Source organism: Lissotriton vulgaris, chromosome 10 (genome assembly GCF_964263255.1).
Source record: "Lissotriton vulgaris chromosome 10, aLisVul1.2, whole genome shotgun sequence".
Lineage (NCBI taxonomy): Eukaryota > Metazoa > Chordata > Amphibia > Caudata > Salamandridae > Lissotriton > Lissotriton vulgaris.
In genome coordinates, this window is record NC_141698.1 from 977,619,639 (window position 1) to 977,641,124 (window position 21,486).

General features: G+C 48.5%; 1 protein-coding gene across 1 annotated transcript in view; it reads right to left on the bottom strand.

Annotated features, from left to right (window-relative positions):
- The window catches only part of C10H7orf78 (chromosome 10 C7orf78 homolog), a 117,477-nt gene that overhangs the window by 33,820 nt on the left and 62,171 nt on the right, over positions 1 to 21,486 (bottom strand). The window contains exon 3 of the mRNA XM_086940007.1: positions 14,860 to 14,944. Coding sequence (XP_086796133.1) covers positions 14,860 to 14,944 — 85 coding nt within the window. The remainder of the gene's footprint in view (positions 1 to 14,859; positions 14,945 to 21,486) is intronic.

Here is a 21,486-nt window from a genome sequence, read left to right on the forward strand (position 1 = left end):
GCTGAAATAAGGACAGTCCTGCTACCCTGCTACTTTGTTGCCCTGCTGCCTAAGTGAGAAGGACTGGACCGGCACCTTGAACCCAATTCCACCAGAATAACTCTAAGGGTAGTTAGCTGTCTTCCTGATCAGAGCCTCAGGGCAGAAAAAGCTCCGACCATCTTGAAGCCCGCACCTGGACTTTGCCTGCAGTGAGTCCTAACTCCCAAAGTGGGGAAGTGGGACTAAAGGTGCTTTGCTTGCCCAGCTGTGGTCTCTTCAGAACTGCTGCAGCATGCTGCAAACTCAATGCAGCTGTTTGCAGCACCTTATCGAAACCGATGCACCCTTTATAAGGAAACTGATTTTTGTGTACAGAGATGTAAGTGTGGCACTGATTGACATCTCCACCATTGGAAAGTGCTTCACTCTTTTATTTTAATAGGCTGTTAAATATTCTAGTGATGCAAATGTTAGGTCTGGGGGTCTCTAGTTGGCAATGGTATTCACCTGTGTCCAAATAGGAAACCTTACTTCTAAGTCAGGATAAGGGGATTACACTCCTTACTAACCCCTGCTCACCCCCTTGGTAGCTTGGCACGAGCAGACAGGCTTATCTCAGAGGCAGTGTGTTAAGCATTTGTGAATATACACAGTAATACAGTGATAACACTACAGATGGACACAATACAGGTTTTATAAAAATAAGTATTCTTTATATAGACTTAAACACAAGACCACAAACGACAAAAATCCACAATACTACACTTAAGATTGCTTAAAAGATGATTAAAGTTGCTTAGTTCAAATTGTTGGTGAATGCGACAAAGTTCTCAACAAAGTGCCTGGACGCGTAACGCAAAGTAAATAAAAAGGCTTGCAAAAGGGGAGATGTGTTGGTTCCGTTATCCGGGGGAGATGATGCGTCGGGCCTCAATGCTTGCGCAGAGTAGGGGATGAGTTGTGCTTCTTACCGGTGCGGAGGTGATGCGTAGATTCTCGACCTGCGGGCCAGTTGCGGTGCATAAGATGGCACCTTGATGCGATGCAGTGATCCAGTTGCGATGCGAGAAGATGGCGCCCTTGATGCGGCGATGCGATGACTATGCGATGACGCCCTGGCAGCCTTGCGATGACTCTGTACTTTGGAGCCGCGGCCGGCCCTGCGACACGCTTCTCCGGTGATGCGATGGCGACTCTCACGATGGCGTCACGCTTCTCCGGTGATGCGACAGCAGGCAGCTTCGATGAACACACACTTCCAGGGAGATGCGGCGAAGGCTGGCTTCTCCTGCGATGCGTGGATTTCAGTTGCAGCAGTGACACTCTTCTTCTCGATGCATCGCGTTTCCAGCTCCCAGCGGCACGCAAGTGTCTGGAGTCAGAATTCCCAGCAAGGAAATTCAGTGGGGAGCTGGAGATGAAGTCTTTTGTCCCTGAGACTTTAGCAGGAGGCAAGCACAGTTCAAGCCCTTGGAGAATATTCTGTAGATGAAAGTCCTTTCAAAGTTCCTTCTCCTTTCCCTTGGCAATGAAGCAACCACTGCAGGCCAACCCAGCAAACAGCACACTGGCAGAGGGGCAGTACAACTCCTGCAGCTTCCTTGGTTCTTCTCATTGGCAGAAAGGTTTCTTGTCCAGAAGTGATCTAATTTCTTGGGATCAGGGTCCCAATATTTATACCCCAAAATCCTTTGTTCTCTGAAGGCAGAGAGGCCTCTGCCTTGTCCAAACCAGTTCATGAGCACTTTTTTCATTTGACTCTCTTCTTCCTTTCACTGTGCAGGGCAGAGACATCAGCCGCCCCACAGGAGATGGAGCCAGCACAGGGGAGGGAAGATACAGCTCTGGAGCACTCTGTTGACGTGATTCCTCCTCTCCTTTGACAGTGCAGGGCAGAGACATCAGACAAGCCACAGGAGGAGGAGCCAGCATTGTAGAGGCAAGGCCCAGCCCTATTCAAGTCCAAGGTGCAACTCCTCCCTCCTATCTAGATGCAGATCTCTCTATTCACCACTGGGCTGCCCCAGCCTATCTCCTGGAATCCCCCAGCCCTGTCACTCACAAACCCAGACAAGGAATACACAACCCAGCAAAGGGAGGCCTGGATAGTTAGGCAAGAAAATACCTACTTTCTAAAAGTGGTATTTTCAAACACAGAATATTAAAACCAACTTTACTAAAAGATGTATTTTATTATTCTGAGTTCAGGCATACTAAATTCGAATTTCTACCATGTTCCCTGAGTCAGTTATGATTATAAGAATGTAATATCTAACTGCCCTTTCGGGCCTATGGAGAACAGGTAGCCCTCAATAGTGAAAAACAAAAATGGCTGTACTTCACTAGTAGAACATGCTACACACACCAGAGCATGTCTTACCTTATACATTCAATGCACCCTGCCCTTGGGCCTACCATAGGGGTGTCTAATATGAAGCAAAGGGAAGGTTTAGGGACTGGCAAGTGGGTGCACTTGGCCAAGTCGACATGGCAGTGCTAGACTGCACCTACGTCTTGCAATGGCAGGCCTGAGACACACTTTACAAGCCCACTAGCAGCATTTGATTTACAAGACCTGGGCATACATGGTGCACTGTACTAGGGGCTGACAGATAAATCAAATAACCCAATCATGGAATAACCAATTAGTACATACATTTAACATAGGGAGCACTTGCACTGTGGCACTGATTAGCAGTGGCACAGAGTCCAACGCATAAAACCAGCAAAAACAAATCAAAACAGAGGAGGCAATCGTCAAAATGGAAGGGAGACTCACGCCATTTATGCCCGGTCTAATATGTGTCCCCTCCAGCTGAAATGTGGGGAGAACTACCCTTCCCCTTGGGAGTTCTCTTCACTAAGGCGGAAAAATCTTGACAGACCATCAGCATTGGCGTGTTCTGTACCAGGGCGGTGTTCCACCGTAAAGTCCATACCCTGTAGGGAAATGGACCACCTCAACAACTTTGGGTTCTCACCCCTCATCTGCATCAGCCATCTGAGAGGCCTCTGGTCAGTTTGAACCCGGAAGTGAGTCCCAAACAAGTATGGTCTCAACTTCTTCAGTGCCCAGACCACAGCAAATGCCTCACGCTCATTTGCACTCCACCTCTGTTCCCATGGAAGTAACATCCTACTGAGGAAGGCTACAGGTTGGTCTAGGACCTCTTCATTAATCTGTGATAGAACAGCCCCCATACCATGCTCTGCTGCGTCTGTCCGTACAATTAATTATTTTGAGAAGTGGGGCGCCTGTGCACATGGAAGTCTTTAGGGCGTCAAAAGCCTTCTGACAGGTTTCAGTCCGGTTCACTTTCTTGGGCTGCTTCCGGGAAGTCAGCTCAGTCAATGGTGCAACAATGTTGCCATACCCCTTGACAAACCTCCTGTAGTACCCCGTGAGTCCTAAAAAGGCTCTCACCTGTGTCTGAGTCTTTAGGGGTTCCCATGCCAGGATGGTATCAATCTTGGGTTGTAGGGGCACCACCTGGCCGCTTCCTACCTGGTGACCCAAGTACACCACGGAGCCCTGCCCGATCTGGCACTTACACACCTTGATCGCGAGGCCTGCCTTGCACAGTGCCATCAACACTTCCCAGAGGTGCTGCAGTTGTTCTTCCCAACTGGCGCTGAACACTGCAATGTCATCCAGGTAGGCGGCACTAAAATCCTCCAGCCCAGCCAACACCTGGTTGACCAACCTCTGAAAGGTGGCTGGTGCGTTCTTCATCCCAAAGGGCATAACCCGTAATTTTTAGTGCCCATCTGGTGTGGAGAATGCTGACCTCTCCTTAGCCCCATCAGTCAAGGCGATCTGCCAGTACCCAGACGTCAAATCAAACGTGCTGAGGTACCGTGCAGCCCCTAACCGATCAATGAGCTTATCAGCTCTGGGGATGGGGTGTGCATCAGTCCTGTTGACTGAATTGAGCCCTCTGTAGTCCACACAGAACCAGAGTTCGGGTGTGGCATGCGGCGAGGCAGCCTTTGGGACCAAGACCACTGGGCTGGCCCAAGGACTGTTTGAGGGCTCAATCCCTAAAGCAAACATCTTGGAGATTTCCTCCTTAATGTAAGCCCTAACCTTGTCAGTTACTCTGTAAGCCTTGTGCTTGACAGCAGGGCTGTTGCCAGTGTTCACATCATGGACGCACCACTCTGTGACACCAGGAAACAAGGAAAATAGATCAGAGAATTGCCCCAACAGCTGGCAAGAATCTTGCTGCTGATCAGGGGTCAGTGTGGCAGAGAGGCTGACAACATCCACTGACCCATCTTGCTCTGTCACAGACAGGAGGTCAGGAAGATGCTCGGTCTCCTCCTCTATTCCATCATCTGTCGCTAGCAGCATGCCCACTTCGGACCTTTCTAAGTGGGGCTTCAGGCGGTTAACATGCAGGACCCGCAAGGGGTTCCTGGGAGACCGCAAGTTCACCAGATAGGTGACATCACTCTTGCGCTCCACCACCTCATATGGACCGGTCCACCTGTCCTGGAGCGCACAAGGCTCTAAGGGGCCATGACCCAAACTTTTTGTCCAGGCTGAAGCTCAATCAGAGTGGCATTCTGATCGTACCACTGCTTCCTTTCCTCCTGGCTGGCTTCCAGATTCGCCTGAGCGAGATCTCTGAATCGCCGAGTCTGGTTCCTGAAGGCCAGCATGTAACTATATACATTCTGGGGAGATTTCCTGGGAGATTGCACCCAGCCTTCCTTGACCAAACTCAAAGGTCCTCTTACCGGGTGACCATTAGGGGTGGGCGGAAGTCGCGTAATGGACTTTCACGGGGAGGCTCGGAAATTGAACCAATTTCCGTGCCTCTCTGCGAATTTCCGTTACTTAGCACCCACCCTGGCCGCCCGCCTTCCACCCACCTCCCGCCCGCCCCCCTGCAATATTAAAAAGATGAAAGCCTTAAATAAGATTAAAGACACTTACCTTATAGCGGGGACATATCTTCCGGGTCTATCACGCCATCTTCTTGAAACTGCGCATGCGCGGGAGCCTGTGTATGCGCATTCCTCACCAGGAATGGGCATGTGCAGGCTCCCGCACATGTGCAGTTTCAAGAAGAAGGTGCGATAGACCCGGAAGAGATGTCCCGCTATAAGGTAAGTGTCTTTAATCTTATTTAAGGCTTTAATCTTTTTAATATTGCAGGCGGGAGGCGGGCGGCGGGCGGCCAACTTCCGTTCCGCCCCCAAGGTTGTGGAAATTTGCCCAGTTTTTCCGCCTTCTTTGCGGAAGGCGGAAGGGGCAAATTACTGCACATTCCGTGGGCGGAATGGAAATGTCCGCCCATCCCTAGTGACCATACAAAAGCTCAAAGGGGCTGAACCCTAGGGACTTTTGTGGCACCTCATGGTTGGCAAACAGAAGACATGGCAAGAGGACGTCCCACTTACGCCTCATTGGTTCCTCAAGACCCATGATCATGCCTTTCAGGGTTCGGTTGAATCTCTCAACCAGCCCATTTCCTTGTGGGTGGTAAGGTGTGGTAAATATGTAGGTTAACACCACACTCCTTCCACAGAGACTTCATATAATTAGAAATGAAGTTTGTACCTCGGTCAGACACCACCTCTCTTGGGAACCCCACACGGGAGAAAATCCCCATCAGTGCACGTCCCACCACGGGGGCCATCACTGTCCTGAGCGGAATGGCTTCCGGGTACCGGGTAGCATGGTCCACCAAGACCAGGATAAACCTGTTGCCCATGGCTGATTGGGGTCCAGAGGCCCCACAATGTCAATGCCCACCCTTTCAAAGGGGGTACTGACTACAAGGAAAGGTTGGAGAGGGGCCTTGTGCCTCCTTCCACTTTTCCCACTTGCTTGGCAAGTTTGACAGGTCCTAAAATGAGCATCTGAACTCTTCCGCATGTGGGGCCAATAAAAGTGGGAGACAAGCCTTTCAAAGGTCTTGTTCTGCCCCAGATGACCAGCTAAAGGAACATCATGAGCCAAACCCAGTAGGAAGGCTCTGAAGCGCTGGGGTACCACCAGCACACGGGCAAACCCAGGCTCAGCAACCTTAAGCTCGCTATACAGAAGACCGTTCTCCCAGTACATCCAATGTGATCCAGACTGATCACCTGCTGCCTGGTTTGTGGCCTGTTGCCTCAAACCCACAAGAGAAGGGCACTTCTGCTGCTCTTCACAAAATTCCTCCCTGGAGGGACCCCCTTCTTGCTGCCAATGGGTCAGCTCAGGTAGGTTCCCCAGTTCAGAAACTTTCTCCCCTGTAGGTTCCAGGGCATCCCCCTCAAGGCCTGCCTCCTCCTGGACCGAGGGAACAATGGGGGCTGGTTTCCCGGGCCCCCTACCTCTTCTCTTTCAGGCAGGTCCCTGGGCCACACTTTCAGGTTCCAGGGTCTCTTGAACACCCTTAGCTGCCATAGACCGAGTGGTCACACATGCCCACTCAGGCAGACCCAACATCTCTAAATGCGCCTTCCTCTCCACCCTAGCCCAAGGTGAGCTTTCTAAATCATTACCTAACAGACAATCAACAGGCATGGATGGCCTCACAGCTACTTAAAGAGTACCAGAGGACCCCCCCCCCTCCACTGAAAGGGAACTTGAGCCACCTTGCAATGGCTCTCTGTGTGGTCAGCGGCAACAACTGGGAAGAATGCATGAGGAACTACCTGCTATTCAGACACCAAGTGACACTTGACAGCTGTCACACTTGCTCCTGTGTCTCTCAGAGCCCCCACTCTATGGCCATTGATGGTCACCCACTGCCTGTATTTTTTTGTGTTATCAGGCAGCTGAGTTCTAGCGACCATCTTAAAGTCTCCTAATGAGACAAGGGACATTTCTGCGGGACCCCACCCACCTTGGGCACCCATCTCCTCCCCCCCCAGGGCTACACTGGCCATCTGACAGGGTGGTGCACGGGGTGGCACATAGTGATCCTTTTGAGGACACTGGGGATCATACCAACGGTGTCCTACCTGCTTACACTGAAAGCAGGTAACAGGCCCCCTATGAACAGGTTTACCTGTCAGGGTCCTGACTTCTTCTCAGGGATAGGCTGGGAACCCTTACCTTGGTTCCCTTGGGAATTATTTTGGGGACCTTTTTGGAACTCCCTCTGTTTACCCTTGTCCCCCCACTCTTCTGCTGGTGACCCTGCCCACCTTTGGCGGAGTCTCCCACAAGACCCTTGTGGACCCTGGTACTGACCCAGCGGTCCGCCTCTTCAGCAAGTTTTCTAGGGTTAGTCAACTTGCTATCAATAAGGTGCTGGCGTAGCTCTGGAAAATAATTAGCAGACAAGTGCTCCCTAGCAATCAAATCATAGAGCGCTTGAAAATTATCAACATTGCTACCCCTCACCCAACCATCCATAGCTCTGCAAAAGAAAGACACATATTCTACCTAAGTGGTTCCCTCCAGTTTCTTACAATTCCTGAACCTCTGACTATAGAGCTCTGGAGTTAACCCATACCTTGTCATCAGTGTTTTTTTCATGGGAGCATAAGACATCCTATGAGTACTGGGCAAGTCTAACAAAGTATCCCTACCTTCAGTTAAAAAGCGACCCCACAACCCGGCTCCCCAATCCTTCTCTGCGATCCGGTGGGCCAACATTGCTATCTCATTGGCTGCAAACCACTGCCCAATATCTTCACCTTTGTGGAAATCTTTAATGACATCCTTGGGTATATGTACCCTGCCTTCTGAAGGCACAGATGCTGCACTGGCAACCAAAGGGATTGATTTCTGAGCCCTTGGCCTTTATCTCTAACTCCCTCTACATTCTCTCATGCTCCATTCTCATTCTCCCTCTTTTCAAAGACAACCTGTTATTCTCTGTTTCCCTCTGACTCTCCATCTTAAGCTTAGCCAACTCCAGCGTGAGTGCCCTATTTCTCTCCCTGTCTTCCAGCTCTCTGGGGGACAGGTCTTGGACGAGATATTGCTGCCAGGTGGGGATGGCACCCCTTCCCTGGCTGGAAACACTGGCCTATCAATTTGCCCATCTGCATCCCCAACTGGCTCCACCATAAGGTCAGGGACATTTCTTGCTTCTGCCAGGCCCTCTGCACCTTTTGGTAGTCTTCTTTTTAGAAATGCCTGGTGTAGCAACTTTCAATTTCCTGCACAGTTGTTTGAGCTGTTTCACAGTGTAGGTATCCAACCTCTCTTCCTCAAATTCAAGATCCATAGATGCAACAGATGCTGGTTTACTCATGGCAGTACGAATTGGGAGTTTTCAAGAAAAACTAACAGTCCAAGAAAAAAGATTCTAAAAAAAAGTATGTGGTCGCGTTTGGTCTGCACTCACTAGTAGTTTAAACCAATCACTGTATATGAAACACAAATGCAAAGACCAAATCCTCACCGCTGACTACCAATGTTCGATCTGGGGGTCTCTAGTTGGCAATGGTATTCACCTTTGTCCGAATAGGGACCCTTACTTCTAAGTCAGGATAAGAGGATTACACTCTTTAATATCCACTGCTCACTCCCTTGGTAGCTTGGCACGAGCAGACAGGCTTATCTCAGGGGCAGTGTGCTAAGCATTCGTGAATATACACAGTAATACAGTGATAATACTACAGATGGACACAACACAGGTATTATAAAAAATAAGTATTCTTTATATAGACTTAATACACAAGACCACAAACGACAAAACTCCACAATACTACACTTAAAATTGCTTAAAAGATGATTAAAGTTGCTTAGTTCAAGTTGTTGGTAAATGCGACAAAGTTCTCACAAAGTACCTCGATGCATAACGCAAAGTAAACAAAAGGCTGGCAAAAGGGAAGATGCGTTGGTTCCGTGATCCGGGGGAGATGATGCGTTGGGCCTCAATGCTTGCAAAGAGTAGAGGATACGTCGTGCTTCTTACCGGTGTGGAGGTGATGCCTAGATTCTCGGCCTGCAGGCCCATTGTGGTGCGGTGATCCAGTTGCGATGCGAGAAGATGGCGCCCTTGATGCGGCGATGCGATGATGATGCGATGACGCCCTGGCAGCCTTGTGATGACTCTGTACTTTGGAGCTGCGACAGGCCCTGCGACACGCTTCTCCGGTGATGCGATGGCGACTCTCACGATGGCGTCACGCTTCTCCGGCGATGTGACAGCAGGCAGTTTCGATGAACACACGCTTCCAGGGAGATGCGGCGAAGGCTCGCTTCTCCAGCGATGCGACGATTTCAGCTGCGGTGGCAAAACGCTTCTTCACGATGCGTCGCACTTCCAGCTCCCAGCGGCACGCAAGTGTCTGGAGTCAGAATTCCCAGCAAGGAAATTCAGTGGGGAGCTGGTGGTGAAGTCTTTTGTCCCTGAGACTCCAGCAGGAGGCAAGCACAGTTCAAGGCCTTGGAGAATATTCAGTAGATGAAAGTCCTTACAAAGTACCTTCTCCTTTCCCTTGGCAATGAAGCAACCGCTGCAGGTCAACCCAGCAAACAGCAGACTGGCAGAGGGGCAGTACAACTCTTGCAGCTTCCTTGGCTCTTCTCCTTTGCATAAAGGTTGCTTGTCCAGAAGTGATCTAATTTCTTGGGATCAGGGTCCCAATATTTATACCCCCAAATCCTCTGTTCTCTGAAGGCAGAGAGGCCTCTGCCTAGTCCAAACCAGTTCCTGAGCACTTTGTTTACATGACTCTCTTCTTCCTTTCACTGTGCAGGGCAGAGACATCAGCCATTCCACAGGAGGTAGAGACAGCACAGGGGAGGGATGATACAGCTCTGGAGCACTCTGTTGACATGATTCCTCCTCTCCTTTCACAGTGCAGGGCAGAGACATCAGACAAGCCACAGGAGGAGGAGCCAGCATTGTAGTGGAAATCCCAGTTGCAACTCCTCCCTCCCATCTAGATGCTGATCTCTCTATTCACCACTGGGCTGCCCCAGCCTGTCTCCTGGAATCCCCCAGCCCTGTCACTCACAAACCCAGACAAGGAATACACAACCCAGCAGAGGCAGGCTCAAATGGTTAGGCAAGCAAATACCTACTTTCTAAAAGTGGTATTTGCAAACCCAGAATATTCAAATAAACATGACAGTGCTAGACGGCACCTAGGCCTTGCAATGGCAGGCCTGGGACACACTTTACAAGCTGCTTCTGTGGGTGGCACAACCAGTGCTGCAAGCCCACTAGCAGCATTTGATTTACAAACCTTGGGCACACATGGTGCACTGTACTAGGGTCTGACAGATAAATCAAACAACACAATCATGGAATAACCAATTAGTACATATATTTAACATAAGGAGCACTTGCACTGTGGCACTAATTAGCAGTGGCACAGTGCCCAAAGCATAAAACCAGCAAAAACATATCAAAACAGAGGAGGCAATCCGTCAAAATGGAAGGGAGACTCACACCAATGATACCAGGTCTAACACGGTAGCACACAGTAAGTTATAGTGCTGTTGACTTGAATCGATGCACTTGTCTTTCTGTCTGTGCATTAAAAAAGCTTGGAATGTGTCCATAAAGACTGCATGACCCAGTATGTGGTAAATGTATAACCCTTCAATTCCTAGTGTCACAGCACCCAGGATATTGTGCTGCATAGCTAAACTCTTATAATGTTCCCATGGCAAGACCTATTGGCTATGCCAATGCTTGTTATCCTGCGTTACTGGAGTGAGGATCACTTATTTTTAAAGTTCCGCTGCTGTGTGCTTAACTCTACCTTGACCTCCATTGGTTGATTAGTGCTGCACAACAGAGAGGTGGTGTAGCTGCTCTGGGTGATTGTTTGCCCGGGAAGAGTACAATACAGGAATAATGCAGTATTGAGCAGTGCGTGCAAGGTGAGTGCATGTGCATGATGTGTGTGAGCCTATAAGTGGTACAATACATGATGAAGGTAGTGCTGTGCAGTGTGTGTGCTGGCAATGCATGTGCTGAATGTATGTATGCCTATGAATGGTACAATGGATTAAGGCATTGTATTGTATTTGTAGGTTGTGTACATGTACTAGGTATATGTGTGTATGTGGATGGTACAGTATATGGAGGCCATGGGCTCCATTTAGGGAGACCTAGGACTGCAACACGGAGAGGCGGTAGAGAGAACTCCCCGACAGATTTGTGTATTGCTGAATTCCTTTAAACTGAGTGGAACACACACTGAAGAGGGGAGAGCCGGATTTTCCCCTGTACACTTCAAATAGTGTACACTGTACACTTTGATATAGTGAGAGGTCATCAGGAAGGAGCCTAGGCACATCTCAGGAAGGAGATGGGGCTGATAAGCGAATCATAAAGAGTAGGGCTAGGGGACCTGGGCTAAACATTTGATGAGCATATCACTGTGACTGCCAGCGAGGTGTAAATTCTAGTCACTCCCATGGCCTGTGTTGAGGGACAATCAGCTTTGGAGTTGTTCCCTCTGTGACAGACTGGTTTTCAAGAGGAAGACAGGGCAGAAGAGTAAATACTTCAAGAGAAGCAGACGCCCAACCTTAAAACTTTTAAGATTCTGGCTCTAAATTACATTTGGTGTCTGAAAACGGACTATAAGATGGGGTGTTTACAGCCAGATAGGCTGCGTGACGAAGGAAAAGTCTGCCAGACTTCTACCCGTGACCAGGGCTGGGGCTAAGGCTTGCTAGTCTCCTTACTGAATGAGGGGACATCACAAGTGAAACCAAGACTACTTGCCCGGGAACTTGGAGCACTAGCGCCTGCCTGTTTGCGAAGACCAGTGTCTCAATGGCGAGCCAGTGGTGGTAACGCAGGTGTTGGGTGATGTGTTCATGTCGAGGGATTCCATGGACAAGTCTAGCTGTGGTGTTCTGTATGGTCTGGAGTTAGCGGACCAGAGACTTGTTGATCCCGGCGTAGAGGGTGTTTCCGTAGTCCAGTCCGCTGGTTATGAGTGCGTGGGTGACGGTCTTCCTTGATTCGGGGGGATCCATTTGAAGGTCTTGAAGAGGATGCAGAGGGTGTTTAAGCAGGTGGAGGCGACGGCATTGACCAGTCAGGCCCTGGAGAGGGAGGAGATAAGTATGATGCTGAGGTTTCGGGCATGGTCCGTAGGGTTGAGGTGGCTGCTGAGGGCGGTGGGCCACAAGGTGTTGTCCTATGCGGAGGGGGAGGGTCCAAGGATGAGGGCCTCTTTCTTCTCCGAGTTCAGCTTCAGGCAGCTGCTGCTCATCCAGGATGTGACATCTTTCATTCCTTCCTGGAAGTTGAGTCTGGTGGTGATGGGGTCCTTGGTGAGGGAGAGGATGAGATGGGTGTCATCGGCGGAGGATACTATGCTGAGTCTCTGCTGTCTGACTTGGCAGTAAGGGGGGGCCATGTAGATGTTGAAGATCATGGGACTGAGCGACGATCCTTGGGGTACTCTGCAGTTGATTTCTTTGGGTTTGAAGAGGAAGGGCAGCAGTCTGATTCTTTGGGTTCTGCTGGTGAGGATGGAGCGGAGCCAGTCGAGGGCAGTTCCCTGCATGCCGGTGTTGTGGAGTCTGGTGGTGAGTGATCGGTGGGAGACAGTGTTGAATAGTATCAGGACTGCGGAGTGTCCTTGGTTGAGGAGGGTGCGGATGCACAACCGAGAGCCAAAGGCAGAAGGGGCAATTGGCCCCATTACCCAGAATCCATAATACGCTGGGCCCGGGGACATCAGGAGTAAAAGGCCTCAACCCCCATGACTGAGCCAGTAACCCATGTTTGCCCAAGGCCCTCTGAACTGGGTTCTGACATCAAGTATTAGAATTATGTGAAACTCTCATTGCACAATAGCCTACATTGACACATGTAAAGGCGTTGTTCTCTTTACACAGTGATCAAACGGGAGAAGTGTACAAAAACTTTTCTAATTAAAACACAGACCTCTAACCACAAAGCATATTTGAGTATGGTGTAGTGTGGTTCTCTAAAAGTGCTTATTTTTCTCATTTGCAGGCTTCCCATGTGAGTACCTTGGTTTGGTACTCTCTTCCTTCACTTTGTTTTTTGTTCCTTGCATTTCTGAAGCTATTGACTCCTTCCTTCACCCTGCCCCAGCACCTCCCCCGTACTTGGTCATATGAGGTTAGTGGCACTCTCCCAGTGCATGCCATCTTTTGGTACCAGTGGTGCTATTTTCATTTCCCACTTGATCTCTGGTTCTATCATTTTTCCTCCCCCCCCCCCCACACCACTCCTCCACCCTTCTGCCTGCTACCCCTCTGCTCTTCCTATTCCTGCTCTTCTTCCTTGCCACTCTTCAACGTTTCCTTTATCTGAACTTTGTCTCCACCACAAATCTTCTTCCTGGTCTAATTCTCCACTGTTATTCCATTCTTCCACCACCTGGTCTCAACTACTTCACTACCCTACTTCCATGATCCTCTTTCACTCCACACCCCTGCTTTGTTGCTTTTTTCTCACACTCCTCAACTCCTTCCTGAATTGGCGGGTCCTCTTCAGCTCCTGAAGTTAAGGAAGAACTTTGGTCTTGGTTCAGCATGAATATGAAAGTGGTAATTATATCACTCCAGAATTTTTCATTGAGGGCTCCTCGGTCTCAACAATCTTTCATGAGCGTCATCCAGCTTCAGACTCAGTTCTCACTGAAAATATGTACATGAGAAAAACACTGTCATGCTGAGTCAGAGCAGGCTAAGTACTTGACCTCACTGCAGGAAGGCTGCAAAGGCAATGAAGGAGCTACAAGAGTAAATTCTATGAGATTATCATGGATCAATTAAAAAAAAAAAAATCTCTTTTGCTACCTCTAGCGTTGTGGTAATTTGAAATCCTCGTTGCCTCATCTCTTATTACAATACTCAAGCCCACACTGACCACTGGTTCTTTTTACGGCCATAGTAAATTATGAGATTGCTGGACTGTTTGAGGTTATTTTATTTAAATGTTGTGCACAGGGGTATAGCTTAAGGGGGTGGGGTGTTTGAGGTGTTACACCCACCTAAAAATATATTCTGTAGTAAATAGTTGGGTACAGGTGTTTTCAGTCCGGTATGGGTAGGTGTCTGTCGGATTTCACCTGGTAGTTTTACATGCCCGGACTGACGGCAAAACACACACACACACACACACACACACACACACACACACACACAACTGCACACGCACACACACACTCTTTCTCTCCTCTCTGTTGCGAATGCCTTAAAAATGTTGGTTTGTTTGAGAAATATTGTGTTTTAAGTAACTCTAACAATCTGCACTCCTTTCTCTTTCCACTGCCCCTTAAGCCCACCTCATGTCCTGCTTCTCATATAACGTATTTTAATAGGATGGGCCAGTGTGATTGTTGGAAAAGCTGAAGCTTGCCTCCCACCACCACGACCACCCAATCTTACTGACTAAGCTATGCTACCGTTTGTGTGTGAAACTATATTTAAATAAAATGAATGTTCAAATGCAACTGAAGTTTCCACAATATTCAACAATTATTAAGCAACATAAACCTTACTTACCATGTGTTTGCCATGTTTTTTTCACTATTTCTGATGCGTAAAATAAACAATCTCCTGTGAATACAACTGGGATTTTACAATGGAAACTGTTACACTAACAGCAATAGCTAGCTCACTGAATGAGAATCCATGTTCCTTGGTCAAAGTTACAAGAGGGAAAGTTTACTTATCTTTGTGTTTACTGTTTAGTTTTTCTTTTTCTAGTATTGAAGAGAAGCATGTCAAACAGGTAATCCGTAAAGCAAATTTTCCGAGACTTAAAAGGGCAAACAATGCATTCTTATCAGATTATGAGGATCATCTGCCCTCTGTTGCTTTTACTTGGAAGATTTTAACACTCACATCTCCAACGTCATCCAGCTCAAACGCAGCAGCAGCTTGTGCTCTTTGTCTCTATGCTCAAGTATTTGCCGTCTGTAACACTGTTGACTCTTAGGGTATTTCATTAAATATTTATTTACCTGTATTCAAAGCCTGTGATTTCAGCTTCAGGTCCGAAGGATCTCTTTCGTAGGTTGTGACAAAATCCGGTATGCCAGTTTCATACTGTAAATGAACATTTGTTATTAATATACTGAATCAGTACAAAGAGTGGTATATGTTCACTGACCTCTCTCAAATTTGTCAAATAGTATAATCTTATTACAACAATTAGATATGATAGTTGTTAACTCCTTAAGAGCGTCGAACGTTCAGCGCCCAGTGCTGAACGTTCGAATAACGGGTGCTGGCCCGTCGGCCAACGGTCGTGCGCAGCACTGACAAGGTAGTGCTCGCGACGACCGTTGGCCGACGGCAGCACTTAAAGGGTTAAGAGAAAAAACACAATGTCAGTAAACTGTGCAATTCTGCTCCATGTTAAGTAATCAAACAAGACTAGCTATGATTGGAGTTGTTATGACATTTATATTATAAAGATCATGGTGACTCAGTTAAGCTTTGTCAATGGGGGGTGGCACCTGTTGGGTGTCTTTAGAAAGCCCTCACCCACCAACCTAGTTGGTGGCATGCTTCATCATCGGGCCCACCCAGTGACACCTAGCGTGTCCCGGGTGTGCTACGACGCCTGGTTACAGCGGAGCAGGTATGTCACTGTATGTGCGGTGGAGGTGGTGAGATGGTGAGTTTAAAACGGCTTGGCGGGGGTCCCAGTCCTCGAGAAAATGTATTAATTGGGCCTCCGTCAGCAGTTAAAAATAAGGCTGTAGGATGTTGGGGGCAAGTTACGACCTCCCACGTCCTTTAAAGTGTCAACATGTTTCAGCCAGTGCCTTATCGATATGCTGGCTTTCGTCAGGACTAAAAATAGTGTGAATTAAAATTAAAAACTAGTGGGTGTGTAGTGTGGACTATGTGTATCTAACTGTGAGAGGGAGGGGATTCCCTTCTCAAGATCACCTGTACATTTAACATAAATGACAAAGACAGAACATACATGGGAAAAAAAGAGTCACTAGGAGATATAGTCATATATATCATGACAGCCGGCTTAATAGCGATGGGGTGCAGGCTATAAGCGGCTCAAGTGTAATGGTATTAGTGATACCATTATGGTGGAAGATCGCACTAGAACTTCGAAAGTGAAGTGGTTAAAAAAACGGATGAATTACAACAGTAGTGAAATACAGTGAAAGCAAGGCTGTGTAAGGCTTATACTTACGCTAGTATTAAGGTGTGCCCTCTTCAAGGTTTGTTGAGGTGGCAAGGGGTAGACCCTAGGGGGGAAAAGAGGGTGGACCACTGGAGTTAAGGAACCTGTAGGGAAAAAGAGCGATAGCGCTTACCCATGGTCGAGGTGGTAGTGACTGCATACTCACAGGACTTCTGGTCAGCGCCGGCTTTGGACCTGTTGTGCCTCCTGCTCAAACCGGTAGCGTATGGTCTATGTCGCCGGTTTTTATATGGAGGCTGATTGCTAAAGCGAGTGCACCTGGAGAACAGGAGAAAGGGTGGAAAGACTCGTGTTTGCCGAGTCATTATTGAGCTCCGGCGGGTGCCGGTTCAGCCGCGTTGGGACGCGGTGTAGCGTTCAGAGTGCGCACATGCGCGGTAAGGTGGTTACGCTATGCGCATGCGTGGAGGAAGACGGGCTACTGCGCATGCGCGAGCTGGGAGCGCTAACTCGCGAGTTCCATTCCGTGTGCGCTGGAGGCGTCTGCTTCAGTGCACATGTACACGTAATAGGGGCTGCATTAGTGCACCCGGCGGGGGCCACATGAAAGAGGCGCCCCTTGTGTATGAGGGATTGGAACCTCGTGTGTGGGAGATTAGATGAGTACTGTTCTGGCTAATCTAATGGGCAAGGCAGCAGATTATCTACTGTCCATATAAAAAATAAAAAATAAAATTGAAAATGAAAGGGCATGGAGACCCAGCACATAGAACCATCAAGCTCAAGGGGTAGTTCAATTGATAGGGAGACCCCAGATCCACAAGCAGTGATTACTGGGGGTTACATCTAAGATCACAGGGCTCAGGGATTTGTACAGAGGATTTGTACATACAGCAGAGGGAGGGTAGGTGGGCCCTGGACTTACAGGTTGGTCAAGGAGTTCCAGGGGATAGCATCGTTCAAACCCTGTGTAGCAGTGGAGAGGCGGTATATCCATCTCTGCTCTTTATTGAGTAGTTTCTTATCATTGTTAATGGGACTTTCTGGGATTTGCTCAATGACTGTCCAGGTAAAGTCATTGGGTGTGTGGTGGTTGGTAATGAAATGGTTAGTCAGTTTACTAATGTTTTTCTTGCATCGCATAGTGCTGCGATGCTCAGTGATCCTGGTTCTGACCTTGCGTGTGGTCATCCCCACGTATCTGAGGCCACACGTGCATGTGATTAGGTAAATCACATTCCGTGATTTGCAATTAGTGTGGCCCCTTTGGGACCAGACCTTGTTGGGTTCGAGGTTTAAGGTTTTGGTGTGCGATGTAAGATGGCACACACTACAATCATTGCAGGGGTAGTGTCCCGTGACCTTAGGTAGGCCCCACGCATTGAGTATTGTGTTCTCTGGTGGTTGTGGTGGTAGTTTTGGTCTGGTGCTGACTAGTTGGTCTCGCAAGTTATGGCACCTCTTGTACGCGAACCTCGGGAGTTCCCAGTTCCTGTGTCCTGAATTGATAATTTTCCAATGTTTCTTGATTATTTTTGTAACCTCATTGGAGGCAGTATTGTAAGTGGTGACACATGTGGTTGGTTGTTCCTCATCTTCTTTGATGGTGTCTTCAAGGAGTGCTTCTCGGTTTTGATTCCTGGCCCTCTTCTGTGTTTTCTTGATAATGGCTTTTGGGTAGCCGCGGTTGCCTAGTTTAGTGGCTAGGTCTGCTGATTGGGATTTGTAGTCATTCACATTCGTGCAGTTTCTTCTGATGCGGAGAAACTGACCATAAGGTAAATTTTCTCTGAGAGGGCGAGGGTGGAAGCTGGAGAAATGAAGTAGTGAGTTCCTCGCTGTGGGCTTGTAATAGGTGGTGGTTACAAGTGTTCCGTCTTTGGCTGTAATTTCCAGGTCTAGAAAGGGGAGTTGGTGGTTGCTGGCCGTGCTTGTGAAATTCAGATATGGGTCTTTGCTGTTCAGCCAGTTCAAAAAGTTGTCTAGCTCGTGCCGAGTGCCTTGCCATATGACCAGTATATCATCAATATACCTGTGCCACTTTAGGATATGATGTCTAAACGGGTTAGATTCCGCAGTGATGTGAGTGCCTTCGAAATGGTGTACGTATAATCCGGCCACGCTCGGCGCGAAAACACTGCCCATGGATGTTCCGTTCGTTTGTAGGAAGAAGGTGCCCTCGTATTCAAAATAATTTTCTTTAAGCGCGAGGGTCGCACAGGCCAGGACAAAGCTCCTTGGGGTGTGGTACGGCCAGGGAGAGTCTTCCAGGATGTCATGCAGCACCTGAAGGGTGGCGTCTTGGGGAAGGCTAGTGTAGAGGCTTTCCACATCTAGCCCTACCAGCAGCTGGTTGGCAGGGTCAAAAGCAATGTTATTGATGACCTGCAGCAGGTGTTTGGTGTCCTTTATGTAGGTAGGGGTCTGTTGTACCAGGGGGTTCAGAAAGAAGTCACAGTATCTGGAGAGTGGTTCTAGAACAGAATTGATACCTGATACTATCGGTCTACCCGGGGGTGGGGTTACCCCTTTATGTACTTTGGGTACCGTATAGAAGTATGGAGTTCTAGTATGCTCAGGGCAGATGTATTCGGCTTCCTGCTTGGAGATGTGTTCTGCGTCTGCTGCCCTCTTGACCAATGCATGGATGGTGGTACGCAGTTCTTCAGTTGGATCATGGTCAAGTCTACGATAATTTCTGTTATCGCTGAGTAGTCTGCGGCACTCAGTATCATAGTCCGTTTTATCAAGGAGGACAATTCCTCCTCCTTAATCCGCTGGTTTTATTATTAGTGTGGGGTTGTTTTGGAGACGTTGTATTGTTTGTCTGTCCTCCCACGACAGGTTGTTGAAGTGGTCGTTTGGGCTGAGATTCTCAATGTCATGGTATACTGCTTGTTCAAATGTTGTGATCTCAGCTGGGATGGAAGAGGGTGGTGGGACAAAGGTGGATTTGACTCGGAGACCTGTGGTATTGGTGTTGGTGTCAGGTGGTGCCACGTCGGTGGTTGTTTTCTCAAAGAAAGACTTAAGTTTCAGCTTTCTGAAAAATTGTGCTAGTTCAGCGTGTAACTTGAATTTATCAAGTCTAGTGGTGGGCACAAATGACAATCCTTTTTCCAATACTGCACGTTCCTTTGTGGACAGTGGGGTGCTTGATAGGTTGAACACCAGTGACGGTTGGTTCGTGGGGTTAGTTATTTGCTCGTTCCTGGTGTTGCTTCTTTCGTCTTCTGGCGTGTGTTGGAGCTGACGGGGTTTTCCTCTTCTGCCCAATGGACCTGTGCATTGTTGTGTTGGTTTGGTCTTCTGCGTCCCCGTGACCTGTGGCCCCGTCCTAAAAAAGGAAAATTTGGGCCCTGGTTGCCTGCAAATAGCGGCATCGGTCCTGGGTGATACATATTGGGAAAGCCAAAGTAAGGGGTCTGCATATGGCCTATGTTGGGTGGAAAACCATAGAATTGGTTTGGTTGTCCTCCTTGCCAGTGGTTGGGCCAGCGTTGACCTCTTCGTCCTCTTCCTCCCTGTTTTTGTGATCCAGTGCTGGAGTCGCTGGAGACGGAGCTGTCGTCACCTGAGGAGTGGGATATGTTGGTCTCCTTGGTGGGTGGGGTGTAGTTCTCCTCCGAGTATGGGTAGACTTTCGCATAAGAGAATTTTTTGAGATCTTTTTCGAATTTTTTGAATTTGGACTGAGTCAGGTAGTCCTTATACTCATTAACCTCTCTGTTTTGGTCATCTAGTTTTTTCTTGTATGACGTGATTGTAGCTTTGAAGTGCCTCTCTGTTTCTTCTATTTCAAGCATTAATGTGTCCGATAGACGTTTAGCTGTCTTTAGGATGAGTATCATCCAGTCCCTGGTGCAGTGCCAGGCGATCTGGGCCCAGTCCTTCCTGAAGGTGGGATCATCAAGGAAGATCCTGGGTGCGTTAGGTACTAGAAGTCCCCTTGGAGCTGAATTGGTTCTAAGATATTGGGCCAGGATTGTCCCGTGTAGGATAGTGCGTATCCTGTTGCGCTTTTTCTCTGTTAGGGTTTCCCAATCTGTGGTCTGTGCGATCGTGCTAGAGATGTTAAAGTCTGCTTGGAATGACGGGTCAGATAGTATGTCTGCCAGGTCATTTTCAGTAAAGGTTAGGCCATGGTTTTCCGCCATGGTTGGGTATGCTCTCACAGCTGCGCGCTGCCTATAAGTGCGTATATCAAGAGGGAGAGAGAGGACCAGATAGCTAGTCCAGATCCCCGGTTTATATGTTAAGTAATCAAACAAGACTAGCTATGATTGGGGTTGTTATGACATTTATATTATAAAGATCATGGTGACTCAGTTAAGCTTTGTCAATGGGGGGTGGCACCTGTTGGGTGTCTTTAGAAAGCCCTCACCCACCAACCTAGTTGGTGGCATGCTTCATCATCGGGCCCACCCAGTGATACCTATCGTATCTGCTGCCTTGCCCATTAGATTTGCCAGAACAGTACTCATCTAATCTCCCACACACGAGGTTCCAATCCCTCATACACAAGGGGCGCCTCTTTCATGTGGCCCCCGCCGGGTGCACTAATGCAGCCCCTATTACGTGTACATGTGCACTGAAGCAGACGCCTCCAGCGCACACAGAATGGAACTCGCGAGTTAGCGCTCCCAGCTCGCGCATGCGCAGTAGCCCGTCTTCCTCCACGCATGCGCATAGCGTAACCACCTTACCGCGCATGTGCGCACTCTGAACGCTACACCGCGTCCCAACGCGGCTGAACCGGCACCCGCCGGAGCTCAATAATGACTCGGCAAACACGAGTCTTTCCACCCTTTCTCCTGTTCTCCAGGTGCACTCGCTTTAGCAATCAGCCTCCATATAAAAACCGGCGACATAGACCTTACGCTACCGGTTTGAGCAGGAGGCACAACAGGTCCAAAGCCGGCGCTGACCAGAAGTCCTGTGAGTATGCAGTCACTACCACCTCGACCATGGGTAAGCGCTATCGCTCTTTTTCCCTACAGGTTCCTTAACTCCAGTGGTCCACCCTCTTTTCCCCCCTAGGGTCTACCCCTTGCCACCTCAACAAACCTTGAAGAGGGCACACCTTTATACTAGCGTAAGCATAAGCCTTACACAGCCTTGCTTTCACTGTATTTCACTACTGTTGTAATTCATCCGTTTTTTTAACCACTTCACTTTCGAAGTTCTAGTGCGATCTTCCACCATAATGGTATCACTAATACCATTACACTTGAGCCGCTTATAGCCTGCACCCCATCGCTATTAAGCCGGCTGTCATGATATATATGACTATATCTCCTAGTGACTCTTTTTTTCCCATGTATGTTCTGTCTTTGTCATTTATGTTAAATGTACAGGTGATCTTGAGAAGGGAATCCCCTCCCTCTCACAGTTAGATACACTTTAGGGCGTGTAGACACATAGTCCACACTACACACCCACTAGTTTTTAATTTTAATTCACACTATTTTTAGTC